Here is an 18,155-nt window from a genome sequence, read left to right as displayed (position 1 = left end):
CTGAATCGTCGACGCGATTCACAGCAATCCGAGACAAACGTCGTCGCGACCGCAAGTCTCTCCGGCACACCGCCAGCGCGCGCCTGCCCGCCGACATCGAGAGTCCGCCGCCGTGCCCGAGGCCAGGCTGCGGGCTTTCGGCTTCCCCGCAAAGGGTGTGGGGGCACGGGCCCCTGATGCCACGCACTGAGGTGGCCGGCATCGTCAGGGGCATACGATGGCACAGACACACACATAGCAAAAAAAAAAGATTAGCGAAGCGCACAAAGTCGGCCCGCATCCTTGCGCGCTCGATCAGCGCCACCCTCTTGGGGGGAGGGGGGACCAAGGCGCCCCTTGGTCATGGGCGTTGAGATGGCGCTCGCCACAGTGTTCGCTCACGCCCTCCTCGATACGGAGCGTGGGCTTCTCCGGAGCGCGCCCTCTTTCGCCTTTCGCTGTCATTTCGTTTGAAGGCACTCACTCATCTGTGTTTTGCTGCTCGAGGGCGGTGCGTAGCTCAATGCGCGTGCACACCCGCCTCTGCAGCCTCTTCACCCGCTGGCGTGCATTGAAGCCGCGCACGACGCTCTGCATCAGCACGGCAGATCGATGGCGCAGCTCCCAGTACGCCATTTGACGGTTTGCCTCACGGTGCACGAAGAAGTCTAAGCCCGTGCGCCGTCGCGTCAGAAAGCCGAGCGCCACCCGCCGCATCAGCGCAATCTCCGTCCACGAGATAGACACCATGAACAGGAAGTGCTGGTGCCGGCGGCACAGGTAGCCACGTCCGATCCGCTGGAGTAGCAGCAGCGCTTTCGACATTAACGGCGGAGCCGCTTCGCGCCCTAGAACCTGTGCCGCAGCGACGAAGCACGCCGGCTCAGCGCCGCCCTCGACATGGATGAGATCTGCCTTGAAAGCGTCGCCCTCGTTGTCATCGGCGTCGTCGTCATCGCTGCCATCCGAGACTGAAGAGGACATGGCGGCCTCCTCGACGCCGTCCAGCACCCACAGCTCTGGGGTCATGCCCTCCGGCAGAGAAGTGCTGAAGATCTGTGCGGTGACGCTCGTGGTGTTCGCAGTGGTGCTGCAATTGAAAGGGAGGGAGTTTATGCTGTTGAGGGAACGAGCACTGCGGCCGCTTGTGGCGACGATGGAGCCCTCCATCGGAGAGAGCTCTGCCCTAGGCACAGCGATGAGAAAGCGTCGTCGCGGAAGAGGGCAACAGCTGGCATCGTTGCTGTCCACCGCAGCACCGACCATGTCGGTATGCGGTGAGCCCTGTACAGTGAACGGTGACGACGGACTGCGATATGGCGACCGCATCGAGTAGGCCCCCTCGCTGCGCGATGCTTGCCTGGAGCTGCTGTCGCTCATGGTAGCAGAGATCGACGTACCGACCGCGCTTGTCACTGGAACAACAGCCGCAGCAGCAGAAACGGGCGTCTTCATTGTAACAGGATTCGCTGAGGACAAGTAGGAATCTCGTGAGAAGGGCACACGCAGCGACGGTGGCGACAGCAACGACGGTCGTGGCGGCGAAGGTGCTCTGCCGGTGGGAGGCTGTGCTTTCCTCGCAGAGTCGTTGGTTTCCACTGGCACGGCTGCAGACGAGCTGGGAAGCACAACCGTCGGCGACGGTACAAGAGGAGACTCCACAGCAGCGTCGTCATCGCCTCTGTCAGCGTCAGCCGCCTTGACGGCGGCAGGAGGGGGAGCAGATGAGGGAAGGCTTCCACGATGCGCCTGAGTCGCTCCCGCTTCCTGGACACTCCCACTTGCTGCCGCAGTCCCGTCCTCAGTGCCACCAGCAGCTGCCCCTCTCGGCTCACTCAGTGATCCCGAGCTGGGCATGTGCGGCGGCGCATCGGTGAACAACACGCTGGGCCTCCGCTTGGAAGACACAAAGGCTGGCGAAGCAATGTACTTTCCGCTGTCGGAGGGCACAGCCATCGTGTTCGTCTTGCCGCGAAACGTGACAGCGGTGCTGCGATCGTCTGCCAGCTGGGCACTGTCGCCAACGATGCCCACAACGCCCTCAGGCCCAGAGAGGTTTGGTTCTGCCTGCGAAAGCAGGGAGGCGGGGTGCGCAAGGTCTGTGAAATGTCGGCCGTTGACTGGGCTAAGGCGCCGTTGCCCTGCCATCAGCGTCACGAGCGGCCGACTGGCCCCAGGCAGTGACGGCGTGCTCTGCGGCAGCGAACCCGTCAAACGTGTCCGATCGCTCGTCTGGTACGAGGAGGAGGCCGAGCGCAGGCCCGTGATGCCGCTCAGCGCAGCCGCAGCCCCTCCAGCAGTGCTGCCACCTCCAAACCCGTCGGCTATGCCATCCTCTTCCATCGACGTCGCACATGTCGACAGCACCGGCGTGTGTTGACACGCCCGCTTGTGAAGAAGGTCAAGGGCCTTTTCTTGTCGCTCCCGGTAACTCAGTTCGCACCGCCGCCTGATGAGACACCCGCGACCAATGCGCTGCAGCTGCAACAGAGACTCCGCGACCATGGGGGCAGCGTACTCATCAGCCGACGAGGACAGACGGCACGACGAGCTCCGCGCCCCATCAGGCGAAATTGGCCCCTGCGAGTTACTACTCCCTAGGGTGCTCGCCGGCGGCCCTTTCGCAGCAGCCTGATCGAGGAAAGGAACGGTGCAGCTGGGGGTGACTGCAAGTTGCTGCTGCATCATGCCCATCCACTCCGCCGTGGATTCGCGGAAGGCGGTGGTGTCAGCGTCCTCGGTGCTGCTTTGCAGCTTCAGCGACGTGGCGAAACGCAGCAACGACGGCTGGGCAAGCAAGCCCAGGGGCTCACCGGCAACAAGACATGCCGGTGCAGCTGCGCCGCCGCTCGGTTCGCCACCTGCGTTGTTGTCACCATGAGTGCTCGGACTCGGTAGCTCGTGGCCGCGGCTCGCGTCGCTACTCCGCCCCTGTGGCACAACATCAGGCGTAGTGGAGATGGTGTACTTGGATATGGCCCGCAAGAGTGTCGCTGCATCAATGGACGGGCATGCACTCGCGTTCGACGCAGCAGCAGCAGCGTCGTCTTCATCAGACGAGGCGGCCGCGTCACCGGCCGCCTCGACGCTCGGCGCAGGTGCCCAGGTGCCGGAGTCCTCGCTGGTGGAACTGCTCTGTAGGCCGCACATGGCAAACAGGTGCCGCAGAGGCGGCGCCGGCACTTTTTTCTGCGAGGCCGTGTCCAAGGAGCGGGTGGGCTGCTTCAGTCTCACTCCAGAGAAGCTGGAGAGGTTTTTGGGAGAGGAGTGCGTGGCGTCAGTGGCGAAAGACGAGAAAGTAGGGATCTTGTTGGACTTTGGCGACGTCTGCGAAGCGGCGTTGTGCCGTTGCAATGAAGACTTGGGCGTCGTCGTGGCAACCAGCGAGACATCGCGTGCCGACACGTGGACATCGCTGGGAGTCGTGGACGCCTCCGCTACGGTGGCGTTGATAGAGAACGTCAGTGAAGTCGAGAACGCAGTCTGCGGCGGCGGTGGGCAGCCCTGCGGCGGCGGTGGGCAGCCCTGCGGCGGCTGCATCGCCAAAACCCGGCTCGACGACGCCATCTGCGTCGACGCACTGGGCCTATGTGACCCCGGAAAATGGTCGACGCTGAAGGCTGCGGTGGCCGCCAGCGTGGCCACCCCGTGATGGTGAACAATGGGAGGGACAGGCGACGCACTCGCCGAAGCAGTGGGAGACGAGGACAACGATGGGTCGCGTGTGACTAGCGTGTGGTGAGGCGAGCGCGTCACGGCCGGCGCTGCGGCGGCAATCGTCATTGATACGGCCGCACGCTCGGTGGGGCTACTTGACGGCCGCCGAAAAAGCCTCCGAAGGTCACGGCGGGCTACGTAGCCGCGCCCGACCGCCTGCACTACGCACGCTAACAGGCTCATCAACAGCGCGGCGGTGTCAATCCACCACGAGAGGAGCCCAGACTCGGAGTTGGCGAGTGTTGGAACGGCTGCCCTGAAGCCACCTGTGTCACCCGGAAACTGCGTCGCGACGGCCAGAGTGGGCCCCAAGAGGGACAGTGGCAGAAAAGACGGCCACCCGCCGCCTTCGTGCAAGGTGGAGTCAACAAGAGCATCAGCCAAGCGACGACTCAAGTGCAAAGAAGCCGCGCAGGGCTGGCAGCCCGGAGACACCGGTGGAGCAGCAGTGGATGCGGCCACTGCAGTGGCGCCATCGTGCCTGACAGCCCCCGGCGCGGTGACAGCCTGTGCGTTGGCTGCGTGTTCACGGGCCGCCGCGTGAAGCTGCAGATCGACCGAGATCGCGGGCTCGGAGACGAGTCGACACTCCGCACCGTGGTCGCTCTCGTTCGCGCTGAGGGGCCGCACTTTGGCGGTGCAACCGTTAATAGCAGAGAAGCCGCTCGTCGGCAGCGCCCATGGCCTCGCAGACGCGCCTGCGACGGCGAAATGGTTAACGACGCTGCCGCGGTTGTGCCTCAGCGGCGGCGACAGGTTCTCTTCCGATGAAGCGGTGACCAAACAGGACGCGGACCGCTCGCATGATGCGCGCAGTGTCAGTGAGTGCTGCCCCGGCGGCGAAAGAACATCGGACGGGGGTGGAGATGCCGCAGCGTCTGCCGCGGCATACAGCGTGGGGTGAGAAGAGTACGTCAGCAGGGAGCTACTCAGCTCTGGCGGCGCGTGGACACACGGCCGGACAGCCCTGTCCTCTGGTGAACAAGGCGACAGCTGTGGCCCCGCAGGCTTCGCGTCGCGATGAGGAAAGCCGCGCGCCTGCATCGACGACGGTGGAGTGGCCAGCTGCAGCAACGCCCGCAGCCCAGTGAAGATGCTTCGTAGCGGGGAGCGCGTGAGGCGCTTCGACAGCGAGTCCTCTATGCCGTTTCGGGCAGCATTGTGCGTCCTTGCATTCTTTACGCTCCACAACGACGCTGCTTCCGGGTGCAGCGAGACTTGCGCGGTGGGTAGCGTGCCAGCGGCGTCGGCCACAGAAGCCAGCGAGCCTTCGGACGAGGTCGTCATAGAGGGAATCTTAGAATCCCCGGCGAACGTCGACGGCGCCGCGACAGCCCCGGCTCTTCTATCGGTATTGCCATCGTCGCCCAGTTGCTTGTTTTCGTGCTCTGCGGTGACGCTCGCCGCGTGGTCGCTGAGTGCAACGGAGACAGCGCCACCAGTCAAGGAGCTTGAGGTGAAGCTCGACTGGGTGCTCATGCTGCTCTGATGGCAAAGCAGGATGTTCGCGTGAGGGGATCGGTGGAGGTGCAGCTGATGCTGCTGGAGCGGCGGTGGCGGCACTGGCGCACGCCGCGGCATGGCCATGCCGCGGTCTCCGCTCTCGCGACTACGATTCAGGCTGCCCTTTGTGTTGCTGCCAGTACCGCTACTGCTGCTGGCGACGCACAACGGAGTCGCCCCTGCTGCCGCGGCGAGATGGTCGCCGGTGCTGTATCGATGAGCTGTGTTCTGCTGTTGTTGCGGGAAATCATCAGTCGCTGTCGGCGACGGGCTCGCGCGCCGGAGCGCCGCAGCGCTCATGAGGACCTGCATGTACCTGTTCACATGCTCCGTGCGCTGCCGGGCACCAAGGCAACAGCCACTCCCATTGCGAGTGGGTGGCGTCGGAGTCAGCGCTGGCGCAGCTGCGTGGCTGGAAACTCTGCCGCGATCGGTCAAGCCATCCACTGAGCTTCGACGGGCAGAGACCTGCCGCGCGTCTCCCAACTGCTCGACATCACCGGAGGCATGAACAAGCTCCGCTGGCGCGTCGCGCACATTCGTGCCTCGACGATGATCGTCTTGATGGACGAGGCGGCTACCTGTGCCACTGTGCCTTCGCCGATGCCGGTTCCCCGACTGCCGCGTTGTATCTGACGCCGGCACCTCGTAGGGATGCGCTAACGCGCCACTGTCGCTGTAGCGCGCGTCGGTTGGCACAGCGGTCACGCGCTTCGGTGCACCTGAGCAGCGAGGCGTGGGCAGCATCGCCGCACCCCTCGTCACACGGACGGGGCCGTTGGCGCGCTCCAGGAACGAAGAAGTGTGCAGGCGCAACCGCAACGGTGGATGCAGCACATCCGGATATCGGAAGCGCCTGGTGTTGAAGAGGGGAGTGCTGCTCTCCGTCAGCGGCCTCCCCGACACGGCGCTCCGCACAAAGAGGACGCTACCAGCAGTCGTCTTGACTGACGAGGCAGCCGGTGGTGGCGGCGACGAAGAAGTGTAATACAGGTGCGCCTGGCCGTAAAGGCCGCGGTTGTCTTCTGGTCCCGTGTTGACGGAGCCTGGCGCGCCTAAAGCGTTGTACGGGTGCACTGGGTCACCTGCGTCGCCCTTTTCACCGCTGCTGAGCAGCCCGTCTTGCGAACGAGGTGTGGTGACGCCACAGGTGCCAAACTCGCCAGCTGTCACACGCCCTCTGCGCTCCAGCGGCGTCGCCGGCGCCCGCACAGCTACTTCGGCCCCTCGCATCGCAGGCGTGCTCATGCCTCTGTGCGGCACAACGCCGGCGTCCGACGACAAGGACTCCCACGCAGCACCATCACTACTACTGCTGTCCACGATGTGCTGTGGCGGCCCCACGACGCTCGCCCTCGCCGGCTGCGCGGGCGCGGCCGTCGGTATGGGAGGCGGACTCTCCACGAGGCAAGAGTCGGGCTCTGCCAAAGGAAGCTGGGGTCGACGCAAAGCGCCCGCAGTGTCCGGCGCTGCCGCCGCCGCCGCCGTCGCCTCCTCTCCTTGCCCATGTGCAATATTCATCGTGGCGTGGAGCGGGTGAGGCTTTCCTGGCGGCTCTAGCGGCGAGGTAGAAGAGCAGTGCAGCCCTACGCAGAGCCGGCGCATCGCCACCGCCGGGGCCACGCCCCAACGCTGCAGCATTGCCACCAGCCTCGGCAGTGTCACGACGCTCCATATATGCTCGTACGCAACGCTTCGGCGCACAGCACGCGGGGTCTTGTGCCAGCTGTCCCAGAAGGCTGAAGCCTCCGCCGGTGGCGCCGAGACGACAGCACCGGTCGGGCTTGTCGTGTACAGAAGCGCGACAGGAAAGCCAGGAAGGCCGCTGATCAGCTGCTCGGCGAAGAGGAGAAGCACATGGTCTCTGCCGCCGTCGTGCCGAGGTAACGACGCCTCGGTGCCGCTGCAGGGCTTGGCCGCGAGATCTTGCTGGACGGCAGGGTACGTCAAGTCAGCTCTGTCACTACCGTGGCGGCTGTGGCTGCCATAGCCGCCGCGCTGATTCGGGTGCGTGGCGAGCCGTGCTGCAATGGGAGCCTCCGGAGTGTGGATGGAGCAGATGGATCGTGTACGTCGCGACACGGTGCACAGCTTCGCGCCGAGGACGCAGAAAAGAGGGAAGGCGATGAGTTCGGCTTTGCTGTTGCGGGAGCCGTGCTCGCTCCAATGAAGCGACGACGAAGATTGCATGGGCGACTGGAACGTCGAGACCGGCGCCACCACCGCGGGAGCAGAGGCGATCGGCGGCGCCACTGCGTTGCCATGGAGAAGAAAAGAGAAGACGCTGTCAATCTTGACTAGTTGCGACTGGCCCTCCGCCGACGGTGTCATTGGACAACACAGCGTCGCAACGAAGTCTTGCAAGGCGCGCTCTCGCAGCAGCGGGGCCGAGAGAGCGAGATAGACGTCGTAGGGAACCCAGTATGCTTCTGCCGCTGACCCACGCGTGGCGTCGGTGTGAAGCGTCATGGACCACGGCGTGGCGTCATCGCTGCTGGCCACTGGAGGTGAAGAGGGTGAAGTGCGAGGGACACGCGAGGCGGCGGTGTCGGTGCCCACGCTGGCGCACGCTGCGGAGGTGACAGGAGTAGCCGAAGATACGCAAGCGATCGCAGAGGGTACGCTAGTCAACACGTGAGTCAGCAACGGCAGTGGCGAAGATGTCATGGCCGCCGTTATGGCCTTCATACGTGCCTCCACATCAGCCGACTCTCTCTGTGCAGCGCTGTGAGCCGTCCACGATGCTGTCCTAGCGTTAGTCAACGGCTCTGCCGTGGTATTGTGTGCTAGAGCCCTCTTGATTGCAGTGTCGTTGTCTCTGCTGCAGGTCATGGCAGAGAACTTCAATGCCGCCTGGCACTCACCGCGAGCGCCAACGTGAGTATGCCCTCGTGGGAAGGCCTGCTCACCGCGTGTGCGCTCCGACACAACAGCATCTCGACAAGAATCACCCGTGGCGCGTATGTCAGCAAGTTGTTGCACGTCGGCGGCGCCGGCAGACGGTCCTACCAATGGCGCCACGCCGAGCATCTGAATTGTTGAATGCGTATACACACACACAAGAACGAGCAAAATAGTAAGAATACTCTTGTCAATAATAATGCTCACAAAATGCATAACCTCACCCTTGGCAGAGACGCGACAGCACAAAAGGAGGGGAGAGAGAAAGAAGTGGGGGGAAGTAGCGAAAACGTGCTAGGGGCTAAAGGTGATATATATATATATAGCCTGCGTCCCCACCCGCACACCCCCAAAGACGCGTAGAGGAGAAAAGAGAGAGGGACTCGCGTGAGCGTGTCTGTGTCTGCCCATCTGTCTGTCCCTCTGGTCTGTCTGTGTCCGTATGTGTGCGTGGAGCTCACAAGGCAGCAGAGGCAACACGACTTGGCCTGCAGGCAAGAGTCAGTTCAATTCTTGAAGAAACAGGAAAGAGGACGAGAAGAGCCGATCAGCCGGAAGAACCGAAAACCCAAAAAAAAAACGAGTGGGAAATGTGGAGAAGGGCAAAAAGTAAAACGAGAAAGATGGGGCCTTCGTAGGGAGGAGTGAGAGAGTGGTGGAAAGAGAGCAGGGGAGGGGGAGCCAATAAGCATCGCCAAAGGAAATACAAAGGGAATCTACACCGGCAGTGCAAGAAGTGCGCGGAAAGGGGCGAAGACGTCCGTCGGGTGAATGCAAGGACGAACAGCGAGAGAGCCACGGAGAGGCGGCAAAAAAAAAGATCGAGAGTTGCTGTGTGCAGTGAAGGAAGAGAACACACGCGCAACACGCGGAAACACGAATGCAGACAAAATGCACGGCTGTGATACCAAGCCAAAGGAGGATCAAGAAAAAATAAACCTTACACCATGCACATGCATGTCCATACATCCATATATAGGTAGATACCAAGATAACTTTACAAAAAGCGTTCCAGAAAGGAGAAACAGTGAAGCTGATGGGGAGAGGCGGCAGCCATAAAATGTACAAGGTAATAATATGGTATCGTGTGTAGCAGAGAGGGAGGGAGATGGGCGGCAGAAACGACTTCCGTTTGTGTGTGTTGGTGTGTGTATAAATGGTCGGCACCAAGCGCCTTGTGGAACGAAGGGTGGATAAACACACGAAAAGAGAAAACGAATTTCACAGGCACGCAGAAGCTGAGCCGGACGTGTGCAATTCAAGCCAAGCGAGAGTATCACCGCATCGAGCAGTAGCCCGATGAGAAGTAGGACGCCACAAAGCGGACAAAACCGCAGTGCACATATATATATATATATGTGTGTGTGTGTACTTGTATATATATAATGTATGGATACGTGGATGGATGGGCAGAAGGACAGGGAAGGGGGAGGAGGCGCGGCGGCGACAAGTCTGGTGAAGAGTCGAAAAAAAAAAACAGAAGAACGAGAAGCTGAAAACAGAGAAGAGGGACCGAGAGAAAGAGAGAGCAGAAGCGAAGCAGGCAAGGCACAGACAGACGCGCAAAAGAGAGGGGGAGAGAAAGGACCGCACAGCTCAGTACCGCAGAGGAAGAAGAAAGAAGATGCGTTTTTCGGTGGCCTCCGTTTTCGCTTCTTTTCGCCCCCTTCTCCCTCTTTTATGTCACTTCTCTTCCTGCTTTCAGCACGTCAAATAGCTATGCGCTATACATACATATATATATATATATATGTAGATAGGTATATGTGTATATAGAGGTATATTCGTATATATGTATGTGTGTGCTCCGGTATAGATACATATAGAGGTATATACGCGTATATATATTCTCCTCGCCGGCTTCGTGGATCCTCTGCTCTTTGGAAGTGAGGAGAAAGGAGGCGTCGCGGTGACGGTGTGCGGACGTGCCAATGTGCTTCGTATGCGCATGCGCATGCCTTCACCCACCAGAACTGTCCCCTCGCCGAGACACGCGCACACGCAAAAGCGAATCCGCACACAGAGAGGAGGTGCGGGCACAAAGGCAAGAGACACACAGACAGACAAGCCACAGTGGTCAGTGAAGGCGAAACAACCGAAAGCGAAAAACAAAGACGGGAGCGCAGACACGCAGAGGGCAAGGAGAGGTGAGTGTGCAAAAAAAAAATGAGAGAGAAAGACGGTTCGGCACGCCAATGAAAATGCCGCAGTGATGAGAGGAGGCGGCGACGGTGGCGACGTGATGTGGAAGGGAAGCGGGCAGATACACGAGAAAGAAACGAGCAGCTGGAAAAACAGATAGGTAGTCGAATGTGTAAATGACGAGAGAGAAGTCAATCTTAGGTAGGTCACAAACACACACGTGGTGTGAGGGTGTGAGAAGGTGTGAAGTGCACGTAGCAGAGAGTCTGCGCGAATAAGAAAAGGCAAGCCTGATATTTTTTTTGTTGTTGCTGTTTCGCTCGTGCGCCGCCTCTCCTATGCGTACTATACCGATTGGTAAGATACTGGGCAAAAAAAAAGCAGCGAGCTTTTGAGTGGGTTTGGGTGTATGGGGGGAGGGGAAGGGGAAAAGGAGGAAAGAGGGAGGGTCAAGTTTTCAATATATCAGACTCTTTTTGTTGTTGCGAGCGCCCCTTGCAGATCTCTGTCCCTACAGCGATGCAGTCACTCCTGCAAGGGCTTGCGACAATACCTGTCGATCGCTATCCCACTCTGAAAAGACGGTCCACGGGGTTGTGTGTGCGCGCGCGTGTGTGAAAAAGTGAAACGCGTACAGTGCGGAAAACAATAAAAAAAAAGATGGCTATGGGCAATAGACCTTAGAGATAGAGAATAGTAGTAAGGCGGGAGAGGGACAGCTACCAGAGGCACTTCGCGGGGGAGGAGCACAAGGCAATAAAAAAGAAAAGAAAGGCGGAACTGAGTAACTCAGACAGGCGGGGAGTGTCAGCAGAACACGCGACATGAATGCCAGATACATGCCAAGAAATGGAAGTACGGGAAGGTGTTCTATTCGGGTGTGGGCGTGTAGACGTGCGTGTGGTGGTGATCTGGCAATCGTGAAGAGTATATGACGCGTGCGTGCGTGCGAAGGTGCGAAGATATAAACGTCCGAGCCGCGCTCTCTTGCACTCGGCAGCCGCACCCACCCGAAGAGACGTGAACGGTGTTTGTGTGTTACTTCTCTCAGCGAAGTACTAGCGCAGGCGTCGGTGTTGATGGGAGCAAAAACAAAAAGTAAAGGCGAGCAACGAATCGGGAAGAGCAAAGAAGGGGTGGGGATCCATGCACCCACGTGCGTGTGCGTGCCAGCCATCGTTTTGCGCCGAAAAAAAAGGGGGGTTGCGCCGGATGAATATTATGATACAACATCGAGTTATGGTAAAGAAGGCATGGAAGGAAAGAGAAAGGAGAGAGTATGTGGGAGTGACGATGATGCGCGTATCGGTAGCACTTGCTTTTCGCCCTATCTTGGGTGAACCCCCCTCCCTCCCCCCTCATCCGTCCCAAGAGCGACGTCCACGACGGGCAAAGGCAGTAGTCACCTCTTCCATGCTATCGGAGATATGTGGAGTGATGACACCCACATACACCTCGTGTAGGGCCCATGCAGGCAGCGAGAGACGGAGAAAGAGGAGGCGCAACGGAGGGTGGCGCTCACGTGTCGGAAGCATCGACTCACGTCGAAACGGGAGTGTGCCGGCCAAGAACGAAACAGAGGTGAGAAGGGTGAGGGGCGCTCCACCCCAAGCACAGGATTGCAAAGGAGAACAAGGTGCTTGGCAGCTCCAGCGTCTCCGTCTCTCTGATCCCCATAGCCCGCTGTCACCACTCCTGCTCAAAGATGAGCGCATAGAAGGTGAACGGCAAGCGGGGGAGGGATGGGGGTGGACAACGTCAGTGGGGAGGGCGGTTCACCATTTTTTTTTCCTGCGGCGTCGTCCTCCGTGCGTTCACGCATCCGCGCAGCACAACAGCATCGCACACCCATCACAAGGCACGCACGAATGCAGAACCACCCATAAAGTAGAAACCAAACGGAGGAAGGAGCGAGCGAGGAAGGCAGCAAGAGAGGTGAAGCTTTTGTAAACCGCGTCAGCACTTGCCTTACTCGTGCGTTGGTGAATGCGAGCGGCAGCGGATTTCACAAAGAGAGAGGCGGAGGGCGGAGGGAAGGAAGGGGGTGGCATTTCCAAAGGAACGGCAGCACGACGCGTCGTCTCACGCTGCTCAGCTTCGCGCGACGAGCCGGTAGCAGAAGGGCGGTCGCTCTCACGATGGGAAGGGGGAGAAGCCTCTCCAGTCCTGCTCAGTTGGAGCCCAGCAGCTCTGTACGTTCCTCTTTAATGAAGCGGCGCAGCTCGTCAAAGCAGCGCAGCTTCGCCACCCCCTCCGGCGCATCCACGCCCATGACCAGCCAGCGGAACAGCTCGCTGTCCAGCTGCTTCAGGAGCACGTCGTATTCATCCAGCATAGACGCGTCGAGGGTCTCGAGCTTGCACCGCGCAAAGTGGCCGAAGATGAGGTCCATCTCCACCATACCGCGGTAGCGCGATTGGTAGATGAGCCGACGGCGCTTGCACTCTACACTCTCCTCGGGGTCGGCAGGACGGGAGTCGCGGAACGTCTTCCCGTGCGACACGGCCACATTCTGAGCGCCCTCTGCAATCTGCGGTTCCACGTCAGATGAGTCGGCCGTGCCGGGCGCCGCCGGTTGGCGCGGGGATTGCTCTGGTGTGCCGTCACCAGTGCGCCACCTTTTTAGTAGCTCCGTCTCCTTCGGTGTGGCAGCCTTCACGGCAGTAAAGTCCTGCGAAAACACCTTCTCGCGTAAGGTCTTTGCGATTGCGGAAGTGAACGGGTTAGCACCGGTTGCGTCGGGCTTGTCACTTGTCATGCTACTGCACCAGCGCTGAGAAACAGACGTCGCAGAAGCCGTGCTAATGGTGACGGCGAGAGGCACGGCAGCAGCAGCAGCAGCACCATGCGACAGAGCGAGCCTGGGCAGCATTTCCCGGCGCAGGGTGGACGAGGCGATAACGAGAAGATGGGAAGGAAGGTTCGCGAGGGGCTGGCGTGGAAGTGATGTTTCGAGTGAGAAGCGTCCACGTGCGAGGAATGCAAAGAGAAAGCGGAGCAGTTGCAGAGAGAGAGAGGAGAGATCTGGAAGAGGAAACAAATTTGAGAAGAGTGGAGCCGCAAGCAGTGCCATAAATGGCGGATGAGCGCACTACCAGGGTGTTCAACGTCCATCGGCGACAGCGGAATCGGCTGGCAGCCCGCCGCTTTGCGGTAAAGGTCGAGCTGAGTGCAGACCGTTTTATGCGATGAGGCGCGTCTCTTCGCCAGCCCAAGCCTGTATAGGTGTGGCTGTAGATATGTCTGGTGAATGCAGAGAGAGAGAGAGATTGAGCAAGACGAAAGAGCGGGGCAAGGGCAGTCATGTCCCTGGCACGTTGTGTCAGCCGCCGCTGTACGCCGTGTCGATGAAAGAGGAAGGCGGAATGAGGAGGAGGGAGGAGGGGTTATCGTCCCACCTGCCTCAAGTAGCAACGTATCCGCTGCTCCCGCGGTGCTTGTGTAAATCGAGGAAGAGTCGAGGAGAAAGACGGTGAAGCCCGTCGCCGTGGCGCAGGGCGAGAGAGAGCAAGAAGAAGAGCGTGGCATCCACGGAGGGGGCACAACACTTGGCAAGCGCATCATTGTGCAATGGTAGGCAGTGCCCCAGCCGTGGGAAAGGGATTGGCCAAAACTGCATACTCCCGTATACACGCACACGGCGCAGCACCGAACGTTTCCACCAGCAGCCCCTCCCCCTCGCCGAACCGCCTTATCTCACCACGACCCACTACGCGCGGAGCGGGTCATGCGGTTCATGGTGCTCTTCTTGCGTCGCCTAGCCTTCTGCTCTGTGACGATGAAGGATGGCCGCTCGACGAGGCCGGCCTCCGCCGGTGGCACCCACGATGCTTTGTGCAGAAGCGTCTGCAGCTTGCGCAAGCAGCCCTCTTTGTTTTGCAAGGCGCTACGGTGCTCGTGGCAGCTCACGACAATCGTTGTCCCGTCACTGGTGAGCGCTCCGCCAGCCTCGTGGCGGCGCAGTGCGGCAAGTAGCTCGTCGTCGAAGAACTCGGACAGGAGCTCCATGTCCGCGCGCAGCTCCACCTTGTTACTGCTGCTATTCGTGCCTTGGCCACCTGGGCCACTGCCGCGCATAGTGCGAATCTCGTAGACGCAGGGGTCGATGTTGATGTGCTTTGGGTTCTGCAGCCGATAGTACCCTGCCTCCTTGGAGCTGGTGTGCGCCGCACGCGCTCCCTCCGTCAGCGACCACAAGACACCCGTGTGGAGGTGTGGGGCGCAGCAGGACAGTATCGGCGACGGTGCCAGGGGTAGCCGACGGGCGTATGCCAGGCCCGCACCGAGCAGCAGCCGCACTGACATGCGAGAGAGTACTGCAATGAATGAAAACACAAGAGGTGCAGTGGTGCGAGGGCAACAGATGAGTCACCGCTCCTTCGCTGATTTGAATGCCGCCACCCTTCGGTCCTGTGGTGACGCGATCACTTCGGCAGATGCAGGAGTCCGCCCTCCGCCGTCCTCAACATCTGCGCGAGCGTGTAAGGGCACACGCGCGTTGGCGAGGGGCACAACAAGCACCAGTAAGAAAGCAAGGGTATAAAAGTTGGCGAGAAAGCGGGTGCACGACAGGGAAGCTCTACACAGAGAGAGAGAGAGATACTCGCGCTGTGGCGCCGAGTAGGGATCGTCGTCAAGGTGAAGAAGAAACACCGCTACGGCGAGAGCGCGCGCGCATGCACGAGGGACGGCAAGGTCAGCGCAAAGGCTCGCGACGCGAGACAAGAACGCAACCCACCGCAGGTAACGTCGGGATGTGCCGTCCTCACCTTTTCCATAGGCCGCTGCCGTCGTCGCCTAGCGTAAACGAGGCCCATGCCTTCATGAGCCTCGGCAGCACACCAAAGGGTGCGGGCCTCTCCTCCCCTGCCTCTCGTTCATGGGTGCGCACCTTGCTAGTGCCCACGTGGGTCTCCTGTTGCCTGCGTATAGGGGCGGATGGAGCCCGTGCCGCTGGCCCTTTGCTCCACGGTGGGGCTGTTCGAGCCGCCAGCCCCACCAGTGAAGCGTAGCAACGCCGCCGCCTCCTCGTACGTCTTTCCTTCATGTTTTCCCTTCGTGTCCTCCGCGGTGCAAGCGTTGCCTAGGATCCAAAACACAAAGAATACCAGTTCAGGAGCTGGGTGCGCTGAGCACCGTGCCGTCCGCACTCACAGCCACCGCCGTACACACGCGCGAGACGCGAAGCAGCGCACGCGTCTCTCCTCTCCTCCACGTTGAGTACCATTACATCGAGTACACAGCACAATCGCCCGCACATGGAAGGCGAGAAGGCAGAGCGGCAGCCGCAGGCGAGGTGAAAGCAGAGCGAGTTGCAAGTCCGCCGCACAAGCACAACTTCCCTGGTGTGCTGATTGGTAATCAGCTCATCCAGCCCGCGTACAGCAAGGGCAACTCCGCGTCGGTCAGCATTGGCCAACACAGTGCACTAGGCGGCGTTCTTGCCGCTCTTTCTGTCAATGACCCTGTTAAACCCAATCGACTTGTCCACGGACGACCCAGATGTGTACGCACGGTTCGTGTACCGCTCACGCATCTTGCGCAGGTACTCCAGCATCACGAATGTCGCAATGTTGTGGGGCGCGGAGCGAGAGAAGAGCGCCATGGACCCCTTGTACAGTCCACGCACGCCTTCGATGCGGTATATCTTCCACGTCGCTACGGCGAGGTTTGTGGAGTAGGCCATGGGCTCACCGATGCGGTGATTGAAGGATCGCGTCATGACAACGTCCAGCGGGTTCATGACGCACATGACACATGAGGCGGAGAAAATGGCGGCGCAGATGTGCACGCGGATGTCAGAGGCCGGCCATCCCATCCGCTGACAAATTATAGGCTTTGCCACATCGTACGCGGTGAGCTGCGCAGCAGAGCCGACCAGCGTGCGCTGCGCCGCGATGTGCGAGCCCTTCCAAAGCGCTCGCAGACCGCCTGTCTTGTAGATCTTGTGAAATGCATCCTTCACGCCAGCGTAGTCGTACTGCTCCCCCGTCGTCGCCTTCGAGAGCACATCGCCACGCATCGTCACAATCGTGTTGCGCTGCGATTGCAGGCGCGTCTTCACCAGCTGGAATGGCGAGGATAAGTAGCTGCCCACGAGGCCGCACAAGGCACCCGCGATAACCGAGATGTAGACGGCATCCGACCCACACACATAGCTCACCTCGGCACGCGCAGCAGGGTACAGTCCTACTCGAATCCCGTTCTGCATCACCTGCCACATCACAGACGATACGAGGCCCTTTTGTAGAGCACGCAGGCCCTCTTCGCGGGCCACACGAATCATACCCTGCCCCAGGTTGTCGTACACAACCTTGTACTCGCCACGCTTGCACAGCTCGCCCTGCAGCTGCATGCGTGTTCGCATCACATCAAAGGGGTTGGAAATGATGGTGGCGCACATGGAGGCGACAGCCCCATCAATATACATGTCTACGGTAGACATCGGCAAAGACTCGCTTCGCGAGGATGAAGTGAAAGCGATAAGACGGATAAGTAGGCAAGATGCACACCAACGAGTGAACCTGCTTCCTTGAACAACACCGCGGTATTCGTGCGCCGACACTGTAGAGAGAGGAATGGGAGATGCAGGCAGCGTGGCTGAAGCAGTCCTTGAATCCGCATCACACAAAAGGCCGATAAAGCGACGATGCGGGTTTTGCGCACCTCAGGCGCACACACACACACGCACATGCTCATCTACACATAAGTGGCCCCGGCACTGCTCTTTCTGCTCTTGTCGCGCGGGCACCATTCGCCGTCAGGCAAACCCCTTGCCTGTATACATGTGTCTGTAAAGTAAGACAGAGAGAGCGGGCCGCGTGAGCAAACGACGCATGACTAGCTTAGAGGGCGAAGGTCTCTGGTCTATCGCACACCCGGCGGAAAATGCTGATGAGCTACATGTGTGCTCGTGTAGGTGGCCAGGGCAGATGTCGAGCGCTCAGCGAAGCCCAGCCCGCGCCCAGAAGGGGGGGGGTTGGCACACCACGAGCAGGTGAGTTTTTCTCTTTTTTTTTCCTTTGGCCAACGTGTGTACGTTCTCCGCCATACAACGCGACTCAAGCGCTGCTCTAAACCCATCAGGCCCTGCCGCAGGCCCCCCATCCGCGTCGTGCGAAGCAGCGCGAGAGACACGCCCGGTACACCAAATGCGCCGACTCAGTCACCTGAGACGACCGCCCCCTGCCCCAAACTCTGCCCGCCCACACGCGGCCTCGCAGGTCGCCTCACCGCAGCCCCTCCTCCCCCCGCCCCCACTATGCCGGGCGCCACCCCTGGTGCATTCTCTCCTCAGAGGGGGTGTGGTGGCGCCGGCTCCCCACACCCCCGTACGCAGTGCGACGGCCGGGGGTGGGATACACGCTCCAGTCACGTCGACACCTCACCCATCATGTGGATGGCGCAGACGTGTGCACCGTCGCAGGTCGCTCCGCCGCAGCACCGTCCAGGGCCCCACCGTGGGCATCAGCAGCGATGAACCGCTCTGTCCTCCCCATGGCGTACGGGTGCCTGATTCAGCCCCCACCAGAGGCGGCTCGGCATTGGGCAGGGGGAGAGACGAAGGAGGGGAAAGGGGGGAGGGAACAGCACGTCTGAGCCCGTGCATCGGTGTTAGCACCGAAATGAAAACGCACCCGTACAGGCACGAGAGCATAGTGGCGGTCGGATATACTCACTTTTGTCGCGGCAGAGGCGAATCACAAAGTAGGCAAAACGGAAGGATACACACAAACGGCGACGCGCAACACGGAGCACGGCGGGCCATCGAGATCACTCACACAACCATACCATCATACATGCCTATGCTACGGGGGGGAAAAAGAGAGGGGGCTTGAGCAGTCAGACGCAAGGGTGCTAACGGAAGTAAAGATAAGGAGAGAACAAGCGTAAACAGCGGAGCAAGCGACGTC

At 60.4% G+C, this 18,155-nt stretch overlaps 4 protein-coding genes across 4 annotated transcripts; all 4 read right to left on the bottom strand.

Annotated features, from left to right (window-relative positions):
• Positions 1-459: 459 nt before the first annotated feature.
• Positions 460-8,031, bottom strand: LINJ_30_1140 (hypothetical protein, unknown function; the record flags this gene model as incomplete). The annotated part of the gene is made up of 1 exon (XM_001466921.1): positions 460-8,031. One exon carries the CDS (start codon positions 8,029-8,031, stop codon positions 460-462), a length of 7,572 nt encoding a protein of 2,523 aa, XP_001466958.1.
• A 4,381-nt stretch (positions 8,032-12,412) lies between these two features.
• On the bottom strand, positions 12,413-13,114 carry LINJ_30_1130 (conserved hypothetical protein; the record flags this gene model as incomplete). Its single annotated transcript, XM_001466920.1, has 1 exon — positions 12,413-13,114. One exon carries the CDS (start codon positions 13,112-13,114, stop codon positions 12,413-12,415), a length of 702 nt encoding a protein of 233 aa, XP_001466957.1.
• An 824-nt stretch (positions 13,115-13,938) lies between these two features.
• LINJ_30_1120 (conserved hypothetical protein) lies at positions 13,939-14,547 on the bottom strand (the record flags this gene model as incomplete). Its single annotated transcript, XM_001466919.1, has 1 exon — positions 13,939-14,547. The coding sequence occupies one exon, from the start codon at positions 14,545-14,547 to the stop codon at positions 13,939-13,941; it is 609 nt and encodes a 202-aa protein (XP_001466956.1).
• Positions 14,548-15,670: 1,123 nt separating this feature from the next.
• LINJ_30_1110 (mitochondrial carrier protein-like protein) lies at positions 15,671-16,687 on the bottom strand (the record flags this gene model as incomplete). The annotated part of the gene is made up of 1 exon (XM_001466918.1): positions 15,671-16,687. The coding sequence occupies one exon, from the start codon at positions 16,685-16,687 to the stop codon at positions 15,671-15,673; it is 1,017 nt and encodes a 338-aa protein (XP_001466955.1).
• Between the last annotated feature and the right edge of the window lie 1,468 nt (positions 16,688-18,155).

This window comes from Leishmania infantum, chromosome 30, assembly GCF_000002875.2.
Source record: "Leishmania infantum JPCM5 genome chromosome 30".
Lineage (NCBI taxonomy): Eukaryota > Euglenozoa > Kinetoplastea > Trypanosomatida > Trypanosomatidae > Leishmania > Leishmania infantum.
The sequence above is the reverse complement of the archived record's forward strand: the minus strand, read 5'-3'. Positions and strand labels throughout refer to the sequence as shown.